Below are 21,006 nucleotides of genomic sequence, written 5' to 3'. Positions count from 1 at the left end.
CCGTCCCGAGGATACGTGGGCCTGGACCACCATTTTAAAACTTTTGGCCTGACCCGAGACACGTGGGGTTTAGCATAGGCCGTATTCTCTTGGCCTCAAGACACGGGGATTTGGCTGACCTACAAACATCTTTAGAATAATTAATCAAAAGTGATACAAGGGTTAATGAAAACTTTTTTCTCTTGATTTTTTTTTTGGTACGAATAAAACACAAAATGAAGTATAAATAAAGTGGAAAATTCGAATCACTAGGACAAGATGTCATAACTTTGTTGTCTTGGTGGTAACATCAAATATTCAAGTTGTTTAGAGAGCTCAAGGTTTAAAAGCATGGGCGGATCGAATACGGATGTAACTAAAACAAAAACGAAAATTAAATACACCTTCGGATCGTCTCTTACAAGAATTTACTTTTTCGTAAAAAGTAAAAATAGAATAGCCGGAGGAACAAAGTTGAATAAAACAAACGCTACGAGGTGATATGTCACCAATTTTCTCTCTCCTCTCCTTCCTTGTTTGATCACCCACAAACCCAAACAATTAGAAATCTCATTTCAAGTCATCATAGTTGATCATTTCTTCTCAAATTTGTTTCAACCCTTTTTAATCTTCCCTCAAGTTTCTCGAATTCTCTGCAATTTCTGAAGAGATCGGTGTGGTGGGGATAGTAGTGCTAGAGTTCTTCACAAATGGGTCAAGCATTTCGCAAGCTGTTTGACACTTTCTTTGGCAACACTGAAATGAGGGTTAGTTGTTCTTCCTTTTTGATTCATTTGACGATTTCATTTGGGTTGTTGATGATTTTTGATTTTGTTTCATATGGGTTTGTTTCTATGATTATATAATCACTGAATTTTGCTTGTATTATGTTTGGTTTTCATCGTAATAATTGATTATTAGGTTACACTTGCACATAATTTGATGATGATTCCCGCGTATTATTCGATTGATATGATGGTATTGTTTGTTGATTTTGCTCCTTAATCCTTATGATTGGGTTGTTTGTGTATTTATTTGTTGTTGTAATTGTAAAGTGGCAATGCTTTGTTGAATAACTGTTCGTTTGAGAGGGCCGTGGGGAAGCTATGTTACTCGGACTTGGGTACTCGTGTCGAACACGAAGTGTCTATCACGGGTATTTTTTTAAAAAAGTTCCCTTGATTTTGGCCGAAAATGAAGTGTGGAGAAACCTGGAGTGGGTACTTGAGGTGAATTGAAGAGTTGAGCAACATAGAGGAGAAGCAAGTATGATAAGGGGAATTTTTTCTTGTGTGAAACGTAATGTAAAAGAAGATGAGCTGACATTGTGTCGTTTGCAGCCTGTATAGTTTCCTTATATATGTTGATGAATTCAATCTATTGAGTTTGCTAGTAGAATGAATATTGGAGCACAGAGGTCGGTCTATCGGTCGAGGGGTTGGGGATGTGGCAAAAGAGCTGGTTTGATTGATGAATTCAATCTATTGAGTTTGCTAGTAGAATGAATATTGGAGCACAGGGGTCGGTCTATCGGTCGAGGGGTTGGGGATGTGGCAAAAGAGCTGGTTTGATTGATGAATTCAATCTATTGAGTTTGACAAAATCTGGAAAGAAAAACAATCTGGAAGAAAGAGTTTATGCTGTTTTTGTTTATTGATCAAAAACTGAATGAATAATTATTACAATGGTGCTTGCCTTTTATAGCTTAAGCTAATTCTAGAAGCTACTAAAAACTGTTACAACTAACTCCTAGAAATAAGGGAGCTACAATAACAGAATATGCCAGCATGGCAGCTCATGTGAATTGCTTGTTTTGCACGAGATGATCTTATGCTCAAAGCTGAGTTAATGCAATGCTCATAAGCTTAACAGTCCCCCTCAAGATGGATGTTCATAAGCTTAACAGTCCCCCTCAAGATGGAACATCACATGTTCCAATCTTGGACAGTAGTTGTTGAAACTGTGCAGAAGAAAGTGGTTTGGTAAACACATCTGCTAGCTGATTTTCAGTAGGCAAGTATGCAAGATGTAGTAGCCCTTCCAACACTTTGTCACGAGTAAAATGACAATCAATCTCAATATGTTTTGTTCTTTCATGAAAAACTGGGTTTCTAGCAATATGCAAGGCTGACTGATTATCACAGTGGAGACTAATAGGTTTGAGATTGATGACTCCCATATCCTCTAATAAATTAACCAACCAAGTTACTTCAGCTGATGCTGCAGCCATTGCCCTGTATTCTGCTTCTGCAGATGACTTTGAGACTGTGTTTTGCTTTTTAGACTTCCATGAGACTGGTGATCCTCCTAAGAGTAACACATAACCAGTGATGGATCTTCTAGAATCTGGACATGAAGCCCAATCTGAGTCTGAAAAGGCTTGTAAGCTGATACTATCTGAAGCTTTCAACAATATTCCTTGCCCTGCAGTGTGAGCCAGATACCTTAATGTATGATGTAAGGCTGCAATGTGAGGTACTCTAGGGTGTTGTAGAAACTGACTTAGTAACTGAACTGCAAAGGACAAATCAGGTCTAGTGTTGGTTAGAAAGTTAAGTTTCCCAACCAATGATCTGTATTTTTCTGTGTCAGAATACAACTCTCCATCAGACAATGTCAACTTCACATTCACTGGAAGTGGTGTTATGGCCTTCTTTGTGATGTCAAAACCACAATCACTGAGCAACTCTTTGGTAAACTTCTTTTGACTAAGGATGATCCCTTCAGTTGAATAACCAACTTCAATCCCTAGAAAGTAATTAAGTTTCCCCAAATCCTTGATGCTAAATTCCTGATGCAAATAAGCTTTCAATGCAGCAAGCTTGTTGGGATCTGTACCAGTAAGAATGATATCATCAACATAAACTGCTGCAATGCTGATATGACCATGTTCTCTATGAATAAACAGACTGTAATCATGCTTGGATTGAATAAAACCCTGTGTTTCAAGAGCAGTCAGAAGTTTCTCATGCCATTGCCTTGAAGCTTGTTTTAAGCCATAAATAGATTTGAGTAGCTTGCATACTTTATTGTCAGGATTATCAACACCTTCAGGAACTTGCATGTACACCTCTTCTTTCAAATCTCCATGGAGAAATGCATTATTGACATCTAGCTGATAGAGAGGCCAATTTCTGCTTGCTGCAACAGCAATCAGGCATCTCACAGTTGTCATTTTAACCACTGGACTGAAAGTCTCTTCATAATCTATTCCATATTTCTGGTTGAACCCCTTTGCAACAAGTCTTGCTTTACATCTTTCCAGGGCCCCTGTTGATTTCAACTTGATTTTGAATACCCACTTGCACCCAATTGCCTTTTTTCCTTTAGGTAACTTTACCAGTTCCCATGTCAAGTTATGATTAAGTGCATTGAGTTCCTTTTGCATGGCTTCCACCCATAGTGGATGTTGTACAGCTTCATCATAGGATAAAGGCTCTGTAATATCACAAAGTTGTGACAAGAGAGCCTGAAATTCTGCAGGAAAAGTGTCAAAAGAAACCAGATTGCACCAATGTTGAGTGTACTGTGGAGAGATGATGGATTCTGGATCTAGAACAGATGAGTAGCATTGGTATGAGTCTAGGTATGATGGTTTTCTGTGTGTTCTTGTAGACTGTCTAGGTGGTGGAATTGTAGAAGCATTCTCAACAGTATCTTGTCTGTGAGAATCAGGTGGAGAAGGAACATCAGAAGGGCTAGATGAGGGATGAAGAGCATCATTGTTTGAACTAGATGGAGAAACAGGTTGAGTGTATGTAGGTGTTGAGTGTGGTGAAGGAAATATGGTGTTTGGTGAGCTGTGATGTTGCTGGATGGTAGGAGATGAGTTAGATGAAGGTGAGTTAGGTGAGGGAAATGTGGTTTCTGGGGAAGAAAAATCTGGTGTATCAAAGATTACAGGTGATGTGACAGCAGGTAGATAAATGGCATGGATATAGGGATGATCAGAAGAACTGTGTTTGTGATAAATGTGGAAGGGAAAGTGTTTTTCATGGAAGTGAACATCCCTTGATACAAACAGTTTGTTTGTATCAAGTTCTAGAACCTTGTATCCTTTCTGAGAAGTGGAATATCCTAAGAAAACACATGGTGTAGCTCTGTGATTCAGTTTAGTTCTCCCTACTTTGGTTGTAGATACATAACACAGACATCCAAATGTTCTTAGGTGAGACAAATCAGTGGTTTTCTTGTATAATCTGAAATGTGGGGTATCAAGATTGATTGACTGCAAAGGCATCCTATTGATCAGATATGCAGCACATAACACACATTCACCCCAAAACCTAGCTGGTACTTTGGATTGAATGTACAAAGCTCTGGCTGTCTCTAAAAGGTGTTTGTGTTTCCTTTCTACCACCCCATTTTGTTGTGGTGTATCACTACAGCTAGTTTGATTCATAATTCCAAACTTTAGGCATAGTTTCTTCATTTCCCCTTCACACAACTCTTTAGCATTATCAGACCTAATGCATTTAACCATGACTCCAAACTGTGTCTGAACCATATTAAGAAAATCAGTCATGACAATAACAGAATCACTCTTATTTTTCAACAAATGTATCCAAGTAAATCTGCTGTAATCATCTACAATCGTCAAGAATTGATTACATCCAGAGGGTGTTTTAACAGAGTGAGGACCCCATACATCAAGGTGGATCAACTCAAAAGGAGCAATAGTCTTTATACTACTGTGAGGGAAGCTAACTCTAGTCTGTTTAGCAGCAGGACATACTTGACAAATTGTATCCTGTATACAAGTATTCACCTCACACTTAGGATTTATTAACTTCAATTGACTAAAAGGCAGATGTCCTAATCTTAAATGCCAAAGTTTAGCATTGTCTACAGAACTAGAACAAACTGTATTACAAACATGTTCTTGTTTCTTCTGCTGCAATTCTCCCACATTGTACAGACCTGATTTCACCTCACCAAGAGGAATCAAGTTCCCTTTCTGACAACAGACAAAACACTGATCATGAGTAAATCGAATTTCACACTTCAGATCTTGACACAATTTGTGGACAGATATAAGGTTGTACTTGAAGTTTGGAACATATAAAACATTCTGTAGAGTTATGTCAGAATTTAAAACCACAGAACCAATATGAGTCACAGGAATTCTACTTCCATCTGGTATGGTTATAAAGGTGTTTTGTATGTCAACTGGTTTATAGGTAGTGAATTGAGACAAATCATGACAGAAATGGTCAGATGCACCACTATCTAACAGCCATTTAGAATTAGATTGTGATAGTAAGCATATACCTGCCATCAAAGCAAGATTGGTCTGATTTCCAGAAGTTTGTTGCTGTTGTTGTTTAGACATCATATCCAAGAGTTGCTGGTACTGTTCAGTTGTTATTGTGGGAGCAGTCACAGTCTGTGTTTCAGCACAAACATCAGAATTAGAATTAGTGCCAGATGAGAGTGCAGCTACTTTAGAATCTCTGGAACCTTTGAAACCTGGTGGATAACCATGAATCTTGAAACATCTATCCACACTGTGTCCTTGCACTTGACAGTGTGTGCAAAAATAGCTAGAACCTGTTCTTCCATATCTGTTTGTGTTTCCAGTTTGAAAACCACCACCAGTCTGCTGTGTTTTGAATGTTTTGTTGTTGTTGTTATTCCAATGATCTCCTCCAAAACGTCTCTTTTCAGCTGCAAAGGCCAGTGTCTCCACTTGTTTGTTAGAGTGTGAAATTTCTTTGTGTCTTTCTTCTTGAGCAAACAGTCTGTATGCCTCAGATACTTTAGGCAAAGTAGGCACCATTAATACATTTCCTCTGATAGTAGCAAACTGATCATTAAGCTTCATCATAAATTGCATCACCATCCTCTCCTGTTGCCTCTGAAAAAACTTCTTAGTGACATTACAAGTGCAGTTGTTACATGTGCAATATGGCATAGGATTTGCTTCCTCAATTGCATCCCAAACAGATTTAATTTCAGTAAAAAACTCTGAAATATTCTTATCTCCTTGAGTGATTTCAGCTAGCTTTTGTTCAAGAGAATAAATCTGTGCCAAAGATGCAAAACCAAACCTGTCTTCTAAATCAGTCCACACATCTCTGGCTGATTTCAGAAACATCACACTCTTAGCAATCCTATCATCCAGATTACTTAGAATTAAAGAACACACCAAATCGTTGCACCTTTCCCAAGCCTTACTCTCCATTGAACCAGGATCAGGTTTGATGTAGCTTCCATCAATGAAACCAATCTTATTCTTTGCTGACAATGCCAGCAGCATTGACCTCTTCCAGCTAGCAAATCCTTCACCATTAAACTTGAATGTAACCAACTGAGTTGAATTTGCGTCTGATGGATGAATATAGTAGATACTTGCAGGATCTTGATTAGGAGGCAATACAGAATTTCGTCTTGAGGTTTCTGCACTTGAATCAAAATCTTCAACAGCCATTTTAGAAGTAGCTCTTTGGATTAAGAATCAGAAGATCAGGAATATAGAAAGAAGTTTGGAGTTTAAACTTCGAAATTGCTATTAACACCAGAAAATCAGTGCAATCAGAATCAGGAAGAACAGAATCAATCAGAAAGAATTTTTGCGGAATTTTCAGAAAAAATGAGCCAAGAATCTTCGATTCTGCTCTGATACCATGACAAAATCTGGAAAGAAAAACAATCTGGAAGAAAGAGTTTATGCTGTTTTTGTTTATTGATCAAAAACTGAATGAATAATTATTACAATGGTGCTTGCCTTTTATAGCTTAAGCTAATTCTAGAAGCTACTAAAAACTGTTACAACTAACTCCTAGAAATAAGGGAGCTACAATAACAGAATATGCCAGCATGGCAGCTCATGTGAATTGCTTGTTTTGCACGAGATGATCTTATGCTCAAAGCTGAGTTAATGCAATGCTCATAAGCTTAACAGAGTTTGCTAGTAGAATGAATATTGGAGCACAGGGGTCGGTCTATCGGTCGAGGGGTTGGGGATGTGGCAAAAGAGCTGGTTTGATTGATCATTCCACAGTTTTTAGTGTTGAATTTCAACTGTTAATTGTATGATGTATTGATATTATAGAAAAGTAGTACTATGAAAACTCTCTTTCGTACTCTAGACAACATTATTTTTCATTTTGTCATTCAACTTAATTTGAGATAAATTGGCTGTCGAAGTTAGATGTTAAAAAGTTTGAATGAATGATAGCATTTGATTCAGAGAGTTTTATGTAGTTATTACTAGTGTGTAGTGATGCTAATATAATGTTGTGGCCTTGTGGGTGCTGATGCGGGACTATATAACATCGAACTTCTGCAGTGGATAATGGAGGCTGGAGAATTACTCAATTAGAGTGTGGTGTTTCTGTTGAAGTATAAATATGGGAAGTTTGTTTCAATTAGGAAAGTTATTGGTACTTGACAATAAATACTCGTATAAGAGTAGTGGTGAGTTACCCCAGCCATTGCCATTGTGTTTTGGAACAGGTTTTTCTTGGGCCATCTGTCACTTAGGTGAGTATTACAAGTCATATTGTGGGGATTGGGTGAGCTGCTATTGAAGAGATTCTCTAAGTGCTTGGTCCGACTAGGGTCTGGTTTGTGTATCGACAAAAAGTACTGTCTTTTTCCTGTTATTTGAGTTGATCCTTGTTTTCTGTTTTCAATCTTTTTGCACAATGCTGCATTTTTTTTTGCCCTGAAATTCTTTCAATTAATTGGTGCTTGAGCTTGAGTATATTATCTGATAATTCATTTTTTGATTGAGTTGTCTTAGGTTGTAATGCTTGGTCTTGATGCAGCCGGTAAAACAACTATATTGTACAAACTGCATATTGGGGAAGTTCTGTCTACTGTTCCAACAATTGGTACATCTCATAACATTTAATTTGCTTTTGTACTTTGAAGCGTGACTCTACTGTGAATTAGTCTAGGAATGGCTGTGGTTGTCCTGTCAGGGGTTGTCGCTGCCTAATGACCATTGACCAGTATACTAATTTTAAACCTTGGGCTTACTTCCGCTCTCATGGACCCTCCTTTTCCTTTTATTTCTCTATCTTGATTGACTCTTCAGCTTTAATTTTTGTTGCTGTCGTCAGCTTCAGGATGATGTATTTTACATTATTCTGGTTCCATTTTCCTTTGGTTTAGTTTGGTCTCCATCTTTCAGACTTGCAAGTTGAACTGCTGTACTTTATTTGTTCAATTGCAAAGAGAAGTTAACTTTTGTTTGGTTTGGTAGGTCTCCATCTCACATACTCGAAATTGTGGAATTAAGAATTTAACCTTAGTGGGCTTGTCATTCCTAAGCTGGCTGTAAAATCTTTTCAACTCGACCTTCTGTATCTCAATTATCTGGATAAAACCCAATCTCTAAGAAAATTTTGCTGACTGGTAAATCATTTTTACAATGTTGTGACAAAGGAGACGCAAAACGACAGCAAAGTATTTATACCAGTAAAATAAAAGCTATATCCAGTTTTTTGTTTTTTGTTCTGTTATTAGGTGGAGTGTATCTTTGAAATTCATAGTTGGGAACAAACCTAGAGTGGCATTGAATTGGTAACTTAAATAGCTTGCTTCTTTCCTTATGCTTAAGCGACTACTCTTGAGGCCAATGCTTGGATAGTTGGATTGTTGAAAAATTGTCAATCTTACAAGCCACCGCTAGACTGCTGCAAGCGGCAATTTTTTTTTCATGTTCAAGCTCCAATCTGTTTCATTAATTAGCTCCAAGGGGCTGTCACTCCTATGGAAATGGTTGGTTGTGACAAAATCAATAAGCACTTATTCTCAAACTGGCACTAAGCATAGACAGCAGCAAGAAAGAAAAAGAAGTTTCTGTCACCATTAGAGTTTGTTAGACTATTGCAAGCATAGAAATCCAGGTAAAAGCCTCCAACTTGAGAGGACCACTAGCTTTGCGATATAATTAATTAGGATAAATGGGCAGAAATGAGGAACAACTACAAAATGGGTGACTATGGAGAGAGAGAGTATGCTTTTAGTAGTTCTGATTTTCTAGCATGCCATCAACCCCCGGGACAAAAAGGTGTCAAGTATGTAAAGAAGTACGGCACACTAATCAGTCTTAAGTAACTTGGTCCATAGAGCTAAGATGATTGTGCAAGTGAAGGATGACCAGGAAAAAGGCAACTAGGCTCGTCTATATACTTTTTAATGACTTGCAAATCATATGTTCATGCCTACCTTTTAAACATTATTCTGTATACCAGAACTGTTGAGAAACACATTGTGCCTTAGGAGATTTGGCTTCAAAATGAACTGCCGTTAAGCAATTTATTTATTATGATGATTTTTAGGAACTAAGTTATCAAGATGCAAGTCACCCTCCTCTAATCTGGAAAAATCATCTTAAAACTGAATGATATGTGGGATTATCCCAAACACCCAATCAATCCTTGAAAATTTAATGTTGATTGGAAAAGTGGTTGAAGGCTAAGTGTGGTGAAGGGGGTGGTTTCCCTGGGTATCTTTCTAGGCACTAGGATGTGTTTTTCAATGAGGAAATAAAAAGGGCTTGTTGCGATAGGTGACTCATAGGCCAGGAGAAATTTTGGTACAAGTGGTAAGGATGGTTGGTTGGCTCGTGGGGAGTGTGAAGTCAGGAAGAAATTCTGATAATACTTTAGCGGAGTTGGTTACTTGTAAGTGCAGGCAAGCCTTTTTTGATAATAATGTTAAAGCTCATGGTGGACTGATCTTAATGAAAGGGATGATTGTTCTCTGTTCGCGTGTTCCGATGATGGTCTAGTACTCTAGTATCTACTGTTACTCTGTTAGAGAAGCTTAGGCTATCTGTTTGGACTTTCAGTCAGATCAGTGGGTTAGCTAATGTTCAGTGGTTTAATAAGGATGATTAAGGCCCTGTAGATAGTACCAGATACTGTGGATGGTTCACTGCCTTAAAATTTGGTCGGGCAGTTTCTCTTGGCATATGTGGCTATTTGCAGGATCTTCTTGGAAAATGGGGCTCAGTTTTTCAACTTCGTCCCAAGTATTTTCTAGGAAAATCAAATATAGGGAGTAAAATGATTTCGAAATTTCTGTTAATTATGAAGAGTTGGGTTTGAGAAAGGGTTTCTTAGTAGGTGCTGATTCAAAGTCTTGTATTATTATTTTTTCTCTTAAAGTTTATTTGTTGTACCTGTATTATCTAATATAAAGAGGGGCTTGCACATCGCAGTAAGAGGGTACTTAGAATAGAATTGTTGTTTTTCATCGAATATTTGAAAAAAGGCTTGAGTAAGTATTGGGTTGATAAATGATAAAAAGTTAGGCCAAATTGGTTGATAAATGATAAAAAGCTAGGCTAAATTTAGAAATAAGATCCTTTCTTCAGTCGGCCTCATCCCAGGAAGTATCTTTTGGGGGTGAGCTTTTTTCTGTAGGTCTGATTCTTAAACTACGGAGTATATATAACTCTTGTACTAGTGAAGCCGTGGGATGATGCCTCATGCAACTATGGGAGGGAATTGGAAAGAAGAATTGCAGTAATCTAGTTAGATTTTGAAGGCTAAAAAACTGCTTTGTAATTAAAAGTAATGGAGGGACAAAGAGTGTGTTCGTAAAGCTTGTTGGATCTGATTATCTAGGGGTTAGTTATTTATAGTTCCTTTTATATAAGGTTATATGCAGATGTGATTAGATGTGGTGTCCGTCAGGAGTAATTGTAGATTTTTTGGAGCCTTTTGTGGAGTCCTTTCAGATTGGCTTGCTAAGGAATCATATGGCTCTGGGTTACATGTCCTACTTTCATCATTTTTTCACATATTTCACTTCATCAATTGTTAAGGAAATGTATCTTTGTTCGTTTGGAATTAATAATGTATTTTTCTAGTTATTGGTGAGTTCTGTTGAAATCTCTTTGTAAAATGGTATTTTCACTTATTTCTAAGGAATTAGAAATATGGTATAGACAAGGCAACCATGCATCTCAGCAGCTGTACACACTCTTCAGGACAAGGCAACCATGCATCTATACACACTCTTCAGGATCACAAGCTACCGCTGTGGCATGATATGCCAGTGGTGTAATTTTGTTAGAACCTGCTTTAAGAAGAACCCAACTGTCTGTTGTTTTTGCTCAACATGTATTTTCCTATGGCCATTGGTGTTATTTTCTAGGTTGAAGGTCTTAATATACCATCAGAAACTTCCTTTCAATTTTTTTAGTAGAAACTTCCTCAAAAGGAAAAGATTTAATCAGAAATTTCAATCTGATGTTGCAGGTTTCAATGTTGAAAAAGTTCAGTACAAGAATGTGATTTTCACTGTGTGGGATGTTGGTGGTCAAGAAAAACTTAGACCACTTTGGAGGCATTACTTCAACAATACAGATGGACTGGTATTAGTTCTTTTATATTAAGTCTTTATCATATTCATATGCTTTTTATCTTCTGATGCGGACAGTTTTTATGTTTCTTCGCTTATCTTTTTTATTTAATGCCATGTTCTGCGCTCTTAGGGGAATGTGGTACTTTATCCTAAGCTTATCCATTCTATGATTGCAGATCTATGTAGTTGATTCCTTGGATCGGGATCGAATTGGAAAAGCGAAGCTAGAGTTTCAGGTGACCTATGATGATCTGGGAAGAGTTCCATTGTTTGGATTTTGGAATACCAATCAATATCTTAAACTGACGTCCTCTATCTCTTTCAGGCTATCATCAATGATCCATTCATGCTTAACAGTGTTATTTTGGTGTTTGCAAATAAGCAAGATATGGTACGAGGTTACTATTCCTTCAAATTTCTGTATATAATTGTATACATCAACTGAAACGATAACCCTGTATAGATCTCACCTAAATACCCGATGACTTAATGTTTTGGGATGCCCAAATTTACACTGCACACACTGGGCATGACATTCTCCAATCATGAGATGAGACCAGATTACTTGTCTTACATTTTATAGTGACAGAGGGTTTAAACATTAGACTGATGAGGCCATTTCCCTTTACACCCTTTAGACTATTGAATCATTGCTACACACTCCATTTATTTCTGTCAAATTTGTTTGCCTTCTAGGCAATGTGCAGGATTTTCACCTTCAAATAGTCAGCAATAGTCATTAATCACTATTATATGCCCTCCCATGCTGTTGTCATTCGCAATTTCATGTCACACCTGACTGTTAGTCTATTACTGGTAGTCAGAAATATAAAAATGATAACCCGTCAACAGTTAGGTTAATCCTGCAATTTAAGCTGTTCTGCAGAAAAGATCTTTGAACTCTTAGATGACTTGTTTGCAGTGTTTGGGTCATTGCATAGAGTTATCGTAGATACAGGTTACAGAATATTTTATCTTAATGCTCCATGGCTCACGAAGAGAATCTTCTGTTTGCAGAGAGGAGCCATGTCACCGATGGAAGTTTGTGAAGGGCTAGGTCTTTTTGATCTCAAAAACAGGAAATGGCATATTCAGGGGACTTGTGCTCTAAAGGGAGATGGTCTATACGAGGGTCTGGATTGGTTATCTAGCACTCTCAAAGAGGTAAGAGCTGCAGGATACTCGTCTCTGGGGGCATCATCCATCTGATTGATCAGGTTATATTCTTATATCTGTTTTATTTTTTTAATACTCCCTCCGTCCTAATTTAATTGTCACACTTTCCATTTACGTCCGTCCTAGTTTAATTGTCACATTTCCTTTTATGGCATTAAACTATAATAGATAAGCATACAACAATTTATCGCATAAAACACTGTGAAAATCTTAGTGCGACAATTAAATTGGGACGGAGGGAGTATATTTATTTTAAAGTCATAATGCAGGCGAATCATGTATGCTTATTTTTGTATTTCACACTTGTAGCAGGTTGACTAAAGGCGATTATCTTTTCTGAAGGAAGTGGCGAAAAAACTTACCATTTTACGTGTAGAAATTGTAGGCAATTCTTGGGGTTTTTGTGGTGAAAACTAAAGGTGCATTGGGCATTTGCTTATGGCGTTGCCTCGAGCTTCAAATCTCTGACAACTTGAGATGTATATTGACATAACATGTTCACTGTATGGCTGTACCTCGCTGGGACGTTCATAGAAAAATGTATTGACTGAGGTTGACATTCTCTCACTGTGAGTTGGTTTCAGGGGCTATCCTGAAATGTTTGTAAAATACTTCATGGCAGTGTGGTTGTACCATTCCAGAATTGCAACATATTAACCATTACAGTTGAACAAGTTTTTGGTTGTGTCAAACTATGTCACTCTTATTGAGGTTCAGTTTATGCTCCTGAAATGTTTTTTTATCATGTTACACTTAGACCACTCTCACCAATGGGGGAAAAGAAAATCTCACCACTATCTCTCTATCACTTTCTTACTCCTCCACATCACTTTCCTCACAAACAAATTTTTCTACAACAAATTCATCCCACCAATGAACTAAAAAGAAACTCCTCACCACTTTTACTTTTACTATTCACTAAACTCCACCACACTTTCTATCTCCCATATACTCAATCTATTTTGTATTTATTCAATTATATTAATAAATTAAATGAATTCTAACAATTATTTAAGATTAATACCGGAAAAAGGATTATCGAAAATATATATTTCTGAACATTTTCAGTAATTTTTCGAATTTATCACAAATTATAGTACTCCCTCCGTATTTATTTAAGGGATACACTTGCCTTTTCCGGCCGTATTTATTTAAGAGATACACTTGCCATTTTTAGTAACTTATCAACCCCACAATCTAATTAAATAATACATCTAATTTACCCATATGACCCACCATTCTACTCCCTCTGTCCCTTAATACTCGACCTGTTTTGACCGGACACGCTTGTCAATGTACAACTTTGACTATCAATTTCTTTAACTATATATTATAAAAACTTATAAAAATATTAATATTTTGAAAGTATATATTAAGATGAAGCCAACAATATATTATATACTAATATTTGTTTTCATATATTATAAATAAAATAGGGTCAAAGTGAATTATGTGAATAGTGCAAAAAGTCAAAACAGGTCGAGTATTAAGGGACGGAGGGAGTATTAAACAAATAATTTCATAAACCTACCCCACCTCCCACCCACCAAAATGACATGGTCCCCCCTTGTTTAATTATTAAAATATCTAGGCAACCCCACTTGCTTTATTATTTTATTTCATTCAAATTCTTCTTCTTAATACTCGTGTCCGGCCAAGTGTATCTCTTAAATAAATACGGAGGGAGTAATACTAAGAAAATGATTTTTGAAAGTGTGTCGAAATATAGCAAGATGGGTCTCTATTTATAGATCTTGAAATTTTAGGACCGTTGGTGTAATTTTATTTTTTTTACTAAATTATTTTTAACTAAAATTAGCTGTTAAGCAATAGAACAATTACAATTTGAAAGAAATTTTTTGATTGGTTGATGTAGCCCAGTCAGCAATGAGCAAAATTCCTTGATTTTTTGGATTTTTGTGCATCAAAGGGTAACATTTACCCACAAACTGTCATTTTCATGGCAATTATACGGTTGGAGCACATGAATTACACTTGGATCCAAACAAAAGGTAACTGTTGCACGTCACTTTCCTCTGCAAAATGAATATAGTGGGTCCCATTTTTTGTGCGAGCAAAATACTTCAAACACAACGCCTCGCGTTATTTTTCTGTTTTCCTCGTGAGCTTTTCTCATTTCTCCCATTGGTGTGGTGTGCGAACTAAATTAATCTCACCGTTTTTTACTCGTGAGGAACTTTTTTCCTCACTGGTGAGAGTGCTCTTACATACTGACATACACGAATAACCCTTTCGATCATTTTGTTAAAAAAAATCGTGGGACTTATTTTTGCAGGGAGGATTTTCTTGTGTAATTTAAACAACAATAGAGGGACCTCATGTAATAGAGCTGAACTCTTAATAGATTCAAAAGTAGCCTATACAGAGGGCTTCCGTTCTTTTCATTAGAGCATGAGTGATGGCAAGTAACAACTTTTGTTGTTTTGTTTTGCTACTTCAATTTGTCAAGTCAACTTGTCAAGGTCAAGTTACAACATCTCACAATGGTAAGCTAGTAAGCTACAACCATTTTAGGTTTGGTGGACCCCACATAATCCTTACTCTCACAATAATATTGTTTGAGACCATTTGGATTTACAAAGCTTGTAGCTCCAGGGAGCCAATTGCCTCTATAGAGCTACAAGTTATATTTTGCCACAATGATGAAGTAGCTAGCTCCAACTTTTATTTAATTACAAGCTAGTCCTTTTATATAACCATTGCTCATGCTCTTATGAAATTAGACTTTTAAATGCACTTTTGGTAGATGAACCTCATTAGACTAAGAAAAACTCATATTTTAGTGCTAAATTGGGCTTTGGACTCTTCTACAAAAATATGGAGAATTGAATACATACATTTTTAGTAAGTCATGCGTCTCTTAACCCTAAGTAGAGCGCGAAATTTGACAAAAATTCGACCGGACTGGATCACAGGCCTAAAAGACAAAAATCCAAAAACTACCAATGGACTTTTACTTGAACTTTGTACTCGACTAATGGATGATCGTGACTCTAATTGATGATACTAAGCTAGGACTAAGACCCCTAAATGCAATAAATAGTCAAAGGTTTGGACCACATAAAGACATGGTTAGAAACACACAATTATGGACAAGTAGGAAATATCACAAGGATGCTGCATATGAAGTTCCAACCTAAGGTTAAAATTTCTACGTTTTAAAGACTAAGGTTAGGTTTAGGTTAGACAAATGGTCCTAACAAATTCCAAGAGAAAATTAATGATTAAAAAATAGTCAAAAACCAAAGATGACAGAATTCACTAGTTGCATTTTACTACATCCGTTTCAAAATGAACTTTACACTTTCGTTTTAAGCCGTTTCATAATTTCTTTACACTTTGCTTTATTCTATTTTTGAACATTAAAATTTATATCTTATCCCTCTTACCCTACCACATTTACAACTTTCTACTCACTTTCTCTTACTTTATTCTTTTATTTTTTGTTACACTCACTCACCTTTTTAACCCATCTACCATATTTTATTATATCCACCAACTTTTTACACACTACTCCCTCCGTATTTTTTTAAGAGATACACTTGCCTTTTTCGGCCGTATTTATTTAAGAGATACACTTGCCATTTTTAGTAACTTATCAACCCCACCATCTAATTAAATAATACATCTAATATACCCTATCACCCACCATCATATTAAACAAATATTTTCATAAACCCACCCCACCCTCCACCCACCAAAATGACATGGTCCCCACATATTTAATTATTAAAATATCTATCCAACCACACTTGCTTTATTATTTTATTTCATTCAATTATTCTTCTTAATACCCGTGCCCGACCAAGTGTATCTCTTAAAAACATACGGAGGGAGTATTTCTCTTTTGTCTTAACATTTGTGCAAGTAGTAACTATAAAGATCATTTTGAAGCTGAGGTGGTAGCAGGTAAATACAAATGTCTGGAGCTCCAACTTTTCGATCGGGGTTGGACGATTATAACAATACTCTACGTGATTACATGTTTTCTAAAGTGCAAATTACAATTGATGGTTAAAATAGATGTATATAAATAGTGTCAAAAATCAAAATGCTTAAGGTAACAAAGGTAACAAAGAACAGAGAAAATATATGCAAGTTTCCTTAAAAAAATTACATATATTTAGTAAGGCGATTGACTGAGATTAGAAGATGACATTGACATACCATGCCTAGCGCGAGGGGTGTTAAAATTGTTATCTAATTGTAGTTCTTATCCATGAAGATTGCGGAATCAGAATTAATAATGATTATCCCTTGAAAATTAATTGCAGCATCAATTAATTTCATGCAATCTTTCGTATCTCATTACCCAATATTCGCGGGAGTCTTTGCAGTGTAGTTTTTTTTTTTTGGATAAGGAAAGAAAACCCAGGCGGATTACCTGACACCATTCTTTCGAATGGGTGAATTACAAGGACTCCGAACTAGTAAAACACTTTTTGTAGAATAAAAAGTACAATGAAACTAGGCTCTAACCTCGAACTACCTCAGTTCCAGTTCCAAGTAAACTTGGTGAATAGGCTTCAAAGATAAACGATTAGCCGAACGATATATGATTACGCTCCATCCTCCGGAAGACTACAAACCCGAAGCCCCGACACTACATTTACACTATAGAAAAAATGCTAAATTTAAACTATAAACTGAAGCTACACTAACCCACTATACCATAGAAAAAAATTAAGCTAATTCTATCCTATAATCAACTAAAAAAATCAGCATGTACAAATCAAACAAAACCAGAATTAGAAGAAAATTAATAATAACTTTACAACTACATTTACAATTATTACAAACTTTCTTTATTGTGAGTATAGGTGCATCCATCGGAGGTGTCGGCACCGACAATGACGAGGGAGGTTGCAATGACGACGATCTGAGAAAATCATCACTTCTGGATACAAGAGGGCTTTGAAGAAGACAAATACGGCATGGAAGAACTTGGAGAAATTCAGATCTACATGTCTGGTTTAGATCTGGATCTCTTTTGTTCGACCAAGATATTTCGTGGGCTAAAGTTTTTTTCTGGGATGAACAATCTTAGGATAAAGCCGACTGAGGCACCAAAACCTTTACCGAAAAGCAATAAACTTTGACCATAAATGGTCTAAGATATTTCCCAATAAAAATTTAATCGAAAAATGTAGAGCCATTGTCACTAAAGTTCTTGATCGAAAGAGGACTAAAGGAATGGATCTTAACCTCATATTCATCATAGCTGAGAGATTGCTCTAAGCATAATACTAGATTTGAGTGTTTTGGAGGATGGCGGCTGTGAAAATTTAGCTAGGGTTTTGTGTTTTCTAACAAAGGCCTTAGGTTTTCTAGAGAGAAGGCAGAGCCTCTCTCTCTAAAAAAAAAACGTCTGCCGACGTTTTTTTAGTTATGAATTTTAGTTACGTTTAATATATTTGCGAATATATATACTTCAATCGTTTCTTAAAAATTGTATTATGGTTGACTTTACGCTTCCCAACGATACTTTGACTCGTAATATCTTGAATTATATATAATTAAAAATCATAAAAAAAATTACATTTATAAATGTATATTGATACGAATCAAACAAGATCTCACATGACTACAATTTTTCTTAGGTAGGAATCACAAAAAATGACCAAAGGTCTAAAATAAATAGTGTAAAAAATAAGATGGTGCGATATTTATGAAACATAAAACTATATCGTTTTATATTCGTTTATCTTAAATATATGGTACTGAGATTTCCCAATTGCCCTCTCCTTATATCTCTTCTTATTGACTCACTTTGTTAACTCAAGTAAGTAGAGTACATGCATGTAAGGTACACCTCTCATATTTTCTCCTTATGTGTGAGAAGGAGATACGAGAGGGATCAACTATGGATGTAAAAATAAATAATTTTCAGATAATTAATACTTGAATTGGCTAAGAGACTTTGACAAAATAATTGCAAGAATATAATAAAAGTATAATATGGATGTTAAATAATCATCGCGGAACGCACACATAGAATATTTAAATTAAACTTGGAAATTAAATTTTCCTTACAGCTAGATAAGTAAGTAACGTGCAATTAATTTGTCAAACTTTTTAATTGAAGAGTATAATTAAAATAATAAAGTTCCTTTAATTTGTTTATTCTGATTTAATAGCTAAGGTTGATACTATAAAAAGAAAGAGGGGGTGATAGGAAAATATAGGGCAATAAAAGCTAGCATTAGTACACAAAAGAAAAGGAGTTTTAGTTGAAGTTGATTGAGAAAATATATATAATGAAGAGGGTCTCAATTAACATGGTGCAGGTTGCTCTAGTTGTTGTAGCAATGTTGTTCTTGTTGAGCACTGCAACAGGTACGTATAGATATATTGATTAAAATTAGAAGATCAAATTTATATTTATTATATTTATTTAATAATTATATATAATATATATACTTAATTCATGATTCAGCTACAGCTACAGCTACGAGGTTGTTTTTTCGCATATCAGATATGTGTGGAAATACACATATCAACTAAAAGACAAATAGCTAAAAGACAAAAAAGGAAGTACCATTCATGTTAAAAAAAGTACCATTCTGCACAAAAAAAGTACCATTCTGTAAAAAAAATACCATTTTTGTTTTAAAAAGTATCCCTCCGTCCCAAAATTATCTTCCTGCTTTCCTAAACGAGCGTCCCAAAATTATCTTCCTGTTTCTAATTTTGGCTACTAAGATCCCCACTTTCTCATGTACTATATTAATTAAAATTGAATTGAAAACCCCACCCATGTACTATATTCCACTTTTTCCATGTACTATATTCTCTTTCACATGTACTTTATTCCACTTTTCCATACAACTCAATCATCATTTGTACTTTATTCCACCTTTTCATGTACTATATTCCACTTTTCTTAAAATCCGTGTTTTTGGTCAAACAGGAAGATAATTATGAGACGGAGGGAGTACCATTTAATTTCTTTTTTTGTCCTTTTTCCTATTTTTTCTTTTATTCTGATATGTAATTGCTCATACATATCTGATATGCGCTTGCATGTACTTCCTCCTACAGCTACAACGGTTGAAACATCTAGAGATGCAGAAGAAATGCCGGCGGTGATGATAGTAGAAGAAGTGGTGATAATCCAACAACCAAAAATGAATGATAATGGAAACCGAAAACCAAATATGATGATTATGAAACCAAAAACAAAAACTAATGATGGTCATGGTCATGGTCATATTAATCAAGGTTTGCAGTGTGTAGCAGAAGGCTGGTATTGTAACAGCATATTTGGACCATATTGTTGTGCTGGTACATGTCTTGATGTACCTCTTGCAGGTGGGGTGTGTTTTGGGACTTGGTAATACCTAAATCGATCTTCAACAACCAACGCATATATACTGTGTTTTCTTAATTCGCTTCCACCTTTTATATGCTTGTTTCTTTCTTACTTGCAGCTTCCATTTCCATGGCTTTTTAAGCTCTATGCTTACTTGTTCCATGCCAAATAAATTATGGAACCATGTATTATATTATTATAGTGCATGCATGTACGTGTGTTTGGTTTTTCCTTATAATAATATATGTAATTTATGTATTTATCATCTACAAGTTCTACCTATATATGCATCATGCATGGCAACAATATACAACTATACATATATATATATATATATATATATATATATATATATATATATATATATATATATATATATATATATATATATATGCCCGGCTTGCTACTAAATTTGATTTAATTTTACTCTAGGGTACGTACATATGGTGATCGAACCACTTGTACGCGCGTAATACTATACGAATTGAATTAACATAATTAAGATTATTAATTAATTAACTTACGACAACTTTTGTGTAAAACCGCCTTATCAAAAAGACCATTTTGATTGCTTAACTATTTGGTTATATTGCTTAACTAATTACTTATAGTGTTTAACTAATTAGTTACATTGCTTTACTAATGGGTTCAAGTGCGTAATACTATACGAATTAACATAATTAAGATTATTAATTAATTTATCATTTTTACATATACATTTATTCTTATTCGATTCACATCTTTATTTAATTTTGGTTTTTTTGTCAGAAATGATCTTTCAAGGTCCAAAAAATTATGAGAAAGAAGTCGAAGAACCTTATAAAAAAAATAGTTGTGATATAGGACTTAAAATTGTTTTTTGGATATTTTCAAAATTACCTCCTTATAAAGTACACTTTTTCAAACTTACCACCTTAAAAAATTTATTTAAAAATTACCACTTATAAAAGCGCAAACATTTTTGTTTTCTTTTGTTTTCCCTCCATTTTTTCCACGATTTTTCCTCATTCATCTTTCACCCAAAATGAATCATTTACATAACCAAAATTGAATATCCCTTTAATCAATCCTTTAAAACGCATGTTCTTCAATTATAATTAAATATCCAACATCATCCCTCCGATTATAATGAGCATCGGATCGCATTTCATTTCTCCCTTTTTTTTGCCCCTCGAATTTGGAAAGTTGCT

The 21,006-nt window shown here is 35.5% G+C and overlaps 2 protein-coding genes across 3 annotated transcripts; both read left to right on the top strand.

Moving 5' to 3' along the window:
- Positions 1-455: 455 nt before the first annotated feature.
- Positions 456-13,175, top strand: LOC110786091 (uncharacterized). 2 transcript variants are annotated; one of them, XM_021990607.2, is made up of 7 exons: positions 456-746; positions 7,727-7,817; positions 11,202-11,317; positions 11,484-11,543; positions 11,633-11,698; positions 12,325-12,524; positions 12,793-13,175. In XM_021990607.2, exons 1-6 carry the CDS (start codon positions 690-692, stop codon positions 12,514-12,516), a joined length of 582 nt encoding a protein of 193 aa, XP_021846299.1. In that variant the 5' UTR covers positions 456-689; the 3' UTR covers positions 12,517-12,524; positions 12,793-13,175. The 2 variants fall into 2 exon arrangements, with proteins under 2 accessions (XP_021846299.1, XP_021846298.1); XM_021990606.2 differs by having other exon boundaries at positions 460-746; positions 12,796-13,175.
- A 5,524-nt stretch (positions 13,176-18,699) lies between these two features.
- On the top strand, positions 18,700-20,074 carry LOC110786062 (uncharacterized). The gene is made up of 2 exons (XM_021990567.2): positions 18,700-18,840; positions 19,546-20,074. Exons 1-2 carry the CDS (start codon positions 18,762-18,764, stop codon positions 19,839-19,841), a joined length of 375 nt encoding a protein of 124 aa, XP_021846259.1. The 5' UTR covers positions 18,700-18,761; the 3' UTR covers positions 19,842-20,074.
- Positions 20,075-21,006: the final 932 nt, after the last annotated feature.

The sequence above is a fragment of the Spinacia oleracea genome, chromosome 3 (assembly GCF_020520425.1).
Source record: "Spinacia oleracea cultivar Varoflay chromosome 3, BTI_SOV_V1, whole genome shotgun sequence".
NCBI classification, from domain to species: domain Eukaryota; kingdom Viridiplantae; phylum Streptophyta; class Magnoliopsida; order Caryophyllales; family Amaranthaceae; genus Spinacia; species Spinacia oleracea.
Note: the sequence above shows the minus strand (reverse complement) of the source record. Positions and strands in the feature narration are given on the sequence as shown.

Bases quoted from the DNA above. Each gene is read 5' to 3' on its own strand.
- LOC110786062 (XM_021990567.2), top strand. From the start codon at position 18,762: ATGAAGAGGGTCTCAATTAACATGGTGCAGGTTGCTCTAGTTGTTGTA. The intron at 18,841-19,545 runs GTACGTATAGAT...TTCCTCCTACAG, and splicing joins CTTGTTGAGCACTGCAACAG to CTACAACGGTTGAAACATCT.
- LOC110786091 (XM_021990607.2), top strand. From the start codon at position 690: ATGGGTCAAGCATTTCGCAAGCTGTTTGACACTTTCTTTGGCAACACT. The intron at 7,818-11,201 runs GTACATCTCATA...CTGATGTTGCAG, and splicing joins GTCTACTGTTCCAACAATTG to GTTTCAATGTTGAAAAAGTT. The intron at 11,699-12,324 runs GTACGAGGTTAC...TTCTGTTTGCAG, and splicing joins TTGCAAATAAGCAAGATATG to AGAGGAGCCATGTCACCGAT.